The sequence below is a fragment of the Etheostoma cragini genome, chromosome 23 (assembly GCF_013103735.1).
Source record: "Etheostoma cragini isolate CJK2018 chromosome 23, CSU_Ecrag_1.0, whole genome shotgun sequence".
In the NCBI taxonomy this organism is placed as follows: domain Eukaryota; kingdom Metazoa; phylum Chordata; class Actinopteri; order Perciformes; family Percidae; genus Etheostoma; species Etheostoma cragini.
The window spans coordinates 17443616-17451959 of NC_048429.1; the positions used below are offsets into that span (position 1 = coordinate 17443616).

The 8344-nt window shown below is 47.3% G+C and overlaps 1 protein-coding gene across 1 annotated transcript in view; it reads left to right on the forward strand.

Annotated features, from left to right (window-relative positions):
• Positions 1-8344, forward strand: part of LOC117939089 (pleckstrin homology domain-containing family A member 5-like) — a 236663-nt gene that overhangs the window by 174702 nt on the left and 53617 nt on the right. The window contains exon 9 of the mRNA XM_034864135.1: positions 3920-3992. Coding sequence (XP_034720026.1) covers positions 3920-3992 — 73 coding nt within the window. The remainder of the gene's footprint in view (positions 1-3919; positions 3993-8344) is intronic.

Genomic DNA, 8344 nt, shown 5'->3' on the forward strand with positions numbered 1-8344 from the left:
AGATGTGGGAACGGGCCAGTCTACAACGGCTTTAATCTTAGCGGGATCGGCTCTAAGCCTACCACTTTCAATAACAAAACCTAGGATTTGGACAGAAGGGGCACTGAACTCACATTTTTCCGCCTTGACGAAAAGTCTGTTCTCCAGAAGCCGCTGCAGCACCAACCGGACATGCTCTGTGTGTTGGACTGGGTCGCGGGAAAAAATCTGAATATCGTCAAGGTAGACAAAGACAAATCGGTGCAGGAAATCGCGCAGAACATCATTGACCAGGGCTTGGAACACAGCGGGGGCATTAGTGAGCCCAAAAGGCATGACAAGGTATTCGTATTGGCCCAAGGGGGTATTAAACCCGGTTTTCCATTCATCCCCCCCCCGGATCCGAACCAAATGATACGCATTCCTAAGGTCTAATTTAGTAAATATGGTGGACCGGGAGAGGGATTCGTGCACAGAATCCATCAGGGGCAACGGGTACTTATTGCGTATAGTAATGGCGTGAAGCCCCCGGTAGTCTATGCAAGGACGGAGGGTGCCTTCTTTTTTGGCCACGAAGAAGAAGCCAGCACCAAGCGGCGACAATGACGGGCGGATGATGCCCGCAGCGAGAGACTCCTTAATGTACTGCTCCATAGCCTCTCTCTCTGGACCAGATAGTTTAAACAAGCGGCCCGAAGGCAGGGGGGCGTCCGGGAGGAGGGCTATGGAGCAGTCAAAGGGACGGTGGGGGGGCAAAGACATGGCCTGGTCCCTGTTGAACACCAAGGCCAGGTCGTGGTACTCAGCAGGAACCAAGGACAGGTCAGGAGGATCGGGACGCTTGCTAGCAGCTGACGGACTAGCGGGGGCGGGTGCCGACAATAAGCAGGAAGAATGACATGCAGTGCTCCAATTTCAGATTTTTTCCCCGCGCCCAGTCCACGTTGGGTTTGTGCGCGGCAAGCCAGGGGAAACCGAGAACGATGGGAGTAGGAGAGGAGGAGATAAGGTGGAGGGACAGTGACTCATGATGGTTACCAGAGGTGAGAAGCGAGAGCGGGGGAGTGCGGTGTGTGATGGTGGCGAGGTGTTGACCGTTAAGACTAGAGGCGTGGAGGGGGGTGTCAAGAGGGATGTGAGCAATGCCTAACTGCCGAGCAGGATCGACATCAAGAAAGCTCTCGTCAGCACCGCAGTCGACGAGCGCCCCCAGAGGAACGGTGACATCCCCCCAAGACAGGGAGACCTCAAGTAACACGCGGTTTTTGGGAGAGGTTCGGCCCGCCAGAGCTCCCACCGCTACTGGCGAGCCGGCTCTTTTGGCCGAATGGGACAGGCAGAGAGGAAGTGACCGGAAACGCCGCAATACAAGCAAAGACCAGCTCGGCGGCACCGCTCACGTTCCTCTGGGGACAGGCGGGCCTTACCTAGCTGCATGAACTCGGCAGCAGGCGGGACTACGGGCAAGGGCGGAGGAGCAACGGGACGGGGCTGGGACGGCGAGGGAACAGAGACCCTGGGCGGAGGCAGACTAGACCGGGCAGAGGAGGAGCCGCGCGTATTGCGCTCTCTCTCTCTCTCCCGGATACGGTTGTCCAGGTCAATGGCTGCGCTGACCAGACTCTCCAGGTCCCCCGGCTCGTCCCTGGTGGCCAACAGGTCCTTAAGTCGGTCACTGAGGCCTGTCAGGAACGCGCTGCAGAGGGCCTGGTTGTTCCACCCCGAGTCGGCGGCCAGGATGCGGAAGTCAATAGAATACTCCGCGAAACTGCGGTCTCCCTGCCGGAGAGACAAAAGGCGAGAACTTCTCTCTAGGCCCAGCACGGGGTGATCAAAAACTCTCCTCATCTCCTCCTCGAAAGCAGGAAATGAGGAGAGGAGATTGGGCCTGCCCTGTCTCACGACGGTGTACCAAGAGAGAGCGCGGTCGCGGAGTAAACCTGCCAAGTAACACACCCTAGCCTCGTCGGAGCGGAAAGTTAATGGCTGTCTCTCAAACACAAGGGAACACTGCCCTAGGAACCCCTCGCACGTACCCATAACCCCGGAAAATTTATCAGGTGTGGATACAGGTGTTTCTACGGGGGGTGACGGACCGAATTCACCGGTAGGGTGTGAACGTGAGGATCAGGCGAAGTGAGGTTAGTGGAAGGAAGAGAGTCGCCCGGAGGCGGGAGCAGCCTACCCAAACGGTGGGCTGGCCGAGGAGCGTCCCCTGGGAGGCGACGGCGTAGGTCGCAAGTCCCTGGGTGAAGGTGAAGGATCGGGGGGTGGGGGTGAGCCGGCTGAGTCCATGTTGACCTGATCGTTCTGTTACGAGACAGAAAGGCAGACTCAAAAGCACAGCTCACAGAGAACAGGTTTAATGCACAAACGGGGGGGAGAGAGAGAGGGGGGAAGTGAGGAGGCGGACGTGGGACGCTGAAGCAGAGGACCGGAGGGCTGTAGGGGTAACTGGGACCAAGGATGCGGCGGGGGACCGAGGAGCCAAGGCTGGAGAGTCGGGGGGAGATGCAGGCACGAGGAGAAACCGAGGAGAGAAGTGAAGACTGGAGTGTGGCTGGCGGAGATGCTGACACAAAGAGCCGGGATGAAGAGGGGGCGCCGAGGGAGAGGGTCCGGGGTCCGAAGCCAGCTGACCGGAGGGAGAGATTACCATGTAGCGGAAGCAACGATCAGGTGAAGAGTGAGAGCAGGGCCGAGGTTGAAATACTGTGGATGATGAAGATGGCAGGCAGGTGTGCTTGACGGTAGCAGGTGATGACAGGCAGGTGTGGAGGAGATGATTGCTGCTGGGAGACTGGCGGCAGGTGTTGGCAATCAGCTGACTTCGGACAGGCAAGGGGGAGGAAGAGGGAGAAACAAAACAGAAAACAGGACAGGAGAAAAATGCAGGGAAAAATAAAACTCACGGCCAGCTGAACCCCAACCATGACAGTGCCAGACCCTTCTCTACAGTGCTGCGGAGGACGAGGGTCTGACTAGTCCCCACAGCATTACTAATGGGAGAAAAACATGCTCTGGTTTATTGCCATTTCTTTAAACTAATCCCAGTTGTCTTGGGCGTTGCTAAGCGCCGGACGGAGACACGGTGCCGCTGCTAAATAGTTTTAGGAAGGAACTTGTTTTGGTGGAACATGTGTACGTTCAAAAGTAGTTTTAGTTGGGTTTGGTTGGAAACATTAACTCCTGCAGCAGCCTAAGGGTTCTGAGGAATTGAGGAATTGCTGCAGGGCTTAGTAAGCTAACCTAGCTTGGGGCTCAGCTTGTTCTGTCATTACTTTTCCACCCACTCTTTGCAAGTTGAGCACTTTTCTTTGCCCCACAGACATCTACTCTGGGTCAGTTTTCCAAATGGTCTGCGGACCACTGACGACAGCCTCATCAAACACTCTTCAGCTCAGCTATCCATTCCCTCCATCTCAGCCTCAGCCCCTGTGCTGCTGCTCACTGTATTCACATCCAGGCAAGAATCAATTCACTTCACGCGAGCATAACCTCCTCTCTTCCCCTCAGGCCTGTCAGGCAAAGTGCTCCCTCGCACAAGAAATGTCAGCCGTGTTTACCCAAATCTCCTAACCTCGGGATCTGTGGCCAAACGCCACGCATTTCAAACTCGGAGCGAACAGTCTCAAAGAAATGTGGTATTGCCGCATAGAGAGCAAAGCACAGGCCTTCGCCCTGAGCAGCACAGAGGCATTTTGTCATTGCCTTATGAAGAGATAAAACAGAGCAATTTGTCTCAGAGGGGAATATAGAAGCTGGTTAATAGAAGCAGCCAGAGGGAGAGACAGCGAGAGTGTCAGGAAGAGGGGAAGTGAAGGGAGATCAAAGAAGAGGCTGTGTGTGTGTGTGTGTGTGTTTGTGTGTTTGTGTGTGTCGTATGCTGCAATGACTCCACTTTGACTGACTGATGGTGTGTGACCTTTGACCATTGCAGGACAGCACAGGCATGAAGCTGTGGAAGAAGAGGTGGTTTGTTCTGTGCGACATGTGCCTCTTTTACTACCGTGGTAAGGACAACACACACACACACACACACACACACACACACAGACATCCAGATGTGTGCATGGGTGTACGCTTGGTACCGCTCGAGATGGGCGACTTTTATTACTCAATGCCAGACCATTAATTTTTCCGATTTGTGTCTGGATTTCCAGGCTAAAGCAGGCCTACCTTGTTGCACCATCCAAATATTCTTCTAAGCTTTTTTAAACTGTAAAATGTCACTGAGCTCATATACTGTACCTACCTGGTAGTGTAAGAAGAAAATAACATATATGCAACACTATTACAACTCAGTTTTTATCGCTTAATCAAGAGCAGAGTCCAGAGGTTAGGTGTCCTCAGTTAAAAGTATTTGTCCTTGCTTTCTCCCGCAGTTGCGACGCCCGCGCTGCAGCACCACTAATTTACAACTTTACGTTTGCAAGAGCTCATCTCGTCCTCCTTCCTGTCTCCTAAACCCTTAAAAGAGATTTTTCCATCTCCATAAATTGATAAATTAGCCGCTCCCAGAGCGCAATCAGCAGCCGCTTTCATGACAAACCCGAGGGAAAATTGGATGTTTATTGGCTTAGCCAGCCAGAGACGAGAGCAAGGAGGCGTCCTCTGGAAGGACAATGACGTGCTCAGCTTCGGATAATAACCTCTTCTTCTTCCATTTTTCTCTTACGCTTGCTTCATCACTTTATTCCAAATATTGTTTGTCACTCAGGTTGGGAGGTGTTTGCAGAATTTGGAGTTGTTGAAGCAGGGATGACAAGCAAATAACGTCTAGATACATTCATTCAGCGTGCACTCTCTAACAACTCCATTATTACCGGAGTGAGACACTGATGATATACTGATGATTACAGCCGTTGTAACATCACATGAAGCAGCTTTTTCAGGCTCAACGTTTGGCTTTACCACTTGATGAAGTTGATTGTATTGGATTCATCCTCTGTGAGCTAAATAAGGGCGGAAAGAGCACAAAAATACTTTACTCAAATAAAAAAGTACTATATAATAATTATAAGCTGTAAAGATGAAAGGTTTGTGGGCGCCCGGATGCTCTCTCCCCTTTCATGTCTTCCGCTGTCTTTTTGATAAAAAGTGTGTAATGTCTGTCTTGGTGTTTGATGCCAGTGTTTTTACTCTTAGTGTGTTCTGAATGACAGTGTGTGTTGTCTCAGTAAGGGTTGTTCTGAGACGTGTGTGTGTGTGTGTGTGTGTGTGAGTGTGTGTGTGTGTGTGTGAAGAGTTGTGTTGCTGTGAATGAGTTCTGCAGTAGACTCAGGTGACTGTTGGTAGTGCAGACTCAAGTTAGAGTTTTGCACATGTGGCTTTGTTTGTGACCAGTCTGGTATTGCAATCAAAAGAACTTTAATATAAAAGTAATTCATTTATAAAATGTAATGTGAATGTTACTGCCTTACTTTTTCTCTTTATCTATATGCTTAAAGCTTATTAGCAGGATGTTTTATCAAAGAATTAAGTGCATTAACATTTAACCCTTTGAGGACAAAAGACGCACTGGTGAGTCCAAGCGATATTCGGCAACACTCCAGCTCAAAAAGAAATATTACAACATTTGGCATTTATTTACTATTTCATTCATATATTACGCTACATGTGTACTTTTCTTCTAGACTTTTCTAAACTCGTTTCAAGCACCAAAACAAGTTTAGAGATTTGAGAAATTTCAAAAAGGTGAACATCAACTTTTCAGCTTTTTTCTCTTCATAGATTGCTCTGGAACACATTTGCCCCATTGTACAGAAAGCTCAGTTTGCTCTGAACATCTTCATATGAAACACATGTGTATCCGGTTAGGTGCAAATATACTTAAAATGTGAATTAAAAAAAAAAACTAAAAATGCCGTTAGACCTCAAAGTGTTAAATGCCCACACAGTTCTGGGCCCTTGACTTGGGTGGCTTTGTGTGTGTGTAAATAGAAATGGACTGTATTTATATAGAGCCTTTCTAGTCTCAACGACTACTCAAAGAGCTTTTACATAGTACAGGAACCATTCACCATTCACACACATTCATACTCTGTGGCTGAGACAGCCGTACAAGGTGCCACAGGCTCATCACACACACATTTACACTCCGATGCGCAGCATCAGGGGAAACTCAGGATTCAGTGTCTCGCCAATGGACACTTGGACATGGGATGGCAGGGCCAGGAATCAAACCAACAACCTTCCAATTGGCGGGCGACTGCTCTACCCCTGATGGTATGAAAGCGTTATATAAGTGCCATTCGATGCAAGATCCCACTTGTTGTCACTTTGGACTTTAAGGTTAAAGTTGTCGCTCATATGCAGCTAGTGTGATGGCCATTCAGTGGAATTTAAATTTGAAACTGTGATTATTTGCCCATATATGTATAAGCCTGCAGCCTACTGTAACTGCAGCCATCTGTTTTACTTATACAAGCAGAAATAAACAAGCTGCAACTGTTCCTAGATTTGAATTCAAACTGAATGATGAAAGCAGTCAGATCTGGCAGGCTGGGCTGTACAGCCTAAATAAAGCACAGTATGTTGGTACAGTACAGACATTACTTACTTACAACAGTGAGAGTACATGCAATTAGTTACTTCCACCCCTGGACTTTAACTACTTTGCACTAGAAAATAGCTTGTGTGGAGAAGTTAGTAGTTTCTCCATAAATACAGTATAATTACCTTGTGGACACAAGTTGTTATCTTAAAATAACTTGCGTGATTTAGATATGAATCTAATATCGAGATATGAACTAGATGGGGATCTATTATCTTGTGTGCTCAATTAATATGTTGTGTGCATCTTTTCTTTTACTTTTTTAGATCAATCTTTTTTTATATGCAGACATGCAGAACAGAAAAACACAAACTGAACAGAACAAAAGCCCTCTCCCACCCCTCAGCCCCCACCCTCCGGGGTCTGTTGTTTGCTTTTTTTGAAGCTCCATAGATGACCAAAAGTCAAGCTAAGTCAATTGTTATTGTCAATTCTGCAATATGTGCCAAACGTTTGAACAGCAATTGAAAATACGTTTCTCTCCAACCCACAACAAGGACACTTGCAACAAGCATGAAATGAAATATACAATTCAATTTAATTCTATTTACGTAGCGTCAAATCCCAACAACAGTTACCTCAACGCCCTTTTCATAAAAGAGCAGGTCTAGACGGTACTCTGTGATGTTATTTACAGAAACCAAACAGTTACCACCACCGCAAGCACTGAAACAAAATAAGAAATCTATGGTGTAAATTAAAAAGATACAAAATATGTAACATATACAATACAGTAATACAAATAAATAGTGCAAATGTAAGCCAAAATCAGACAGTATATTGAATATAGCCTGGGGGAATGAAGTTGTTAAAATAAGGAGTTCACCTGGTTGTTATAAACCATAACAATCATTTAAAAAAACCTTTTTCTTTGTAGATCCAGTTTGTGTGTATGGATTTTCTGAACAAAAATGTTTTTTGCAGCTTCCTCAAAACTGAGTAAAGAGCCTTGAAATGTCAATCGTTGTGAAACAAAACCACCCACTCACACTGCAGTGTACACCAAGAGCCTGCCAGTTCACTCCTTTTTCTGTGTGTGTGTGTGTGTCTGTGTTCTGTATCTCAATAATTCAGCAACGGGGATGGGGCCGGAGGAGCCCCTGCTAAAGCAAACAGCAGCGCCGGCTGCAAGCTCTGTAGGTTTTTTGCTGCAGCTGGTGCAGAAGACGTGTCTCTTCCTGCCCGGAAGCTTCCATCAATCAGCACTGTGCTAAACAGAGCACAGCGAGGTGATGGAAGGATGGTCACTTTGTTTGTTGCAAGGCCTTTTTTAAAAACAAAATCTGGCATCGGTTAGAGGAATGTAATGCATTTACATATTTTGCTGCGAATCTGACATGTGGAAGACGTTGTGTGTGACGTGTGTACCACTCCAGGAGTGATTCTAGGATCAGAGCTTTAGGGGTGCCTGACACCCTTTCAGTGCAATTTCACTTTATTCTACTTTGCAAACTTTGTTTGTGACATCATTTTTTCAGAGTGGGGGAAACACTGAACTATTTAACTAGAAAGACACCAACAATTCTGCTACTTAATACTAAGTCACAGGCCCCTTACTACAGAGGTGAGGTGGTGTTACAGATACCATTGGGTATTCATCTATGGAAAAGTATTTCCTAAATGCAGTATCAATAACTTTTGGGAATGACAGATTAACAGTAGTATTTTCTTTGGTTACTATGGCTCCGATCCTTTTTTCTGAATGATCTAGGCATCTAGATTCTGAGGTTAGTTTTACAATCCTGTGATATTCCTAGGGCAGAACATCTTAGATAAGACAAGATAAGATCCACTTTATTGGTAATTGTG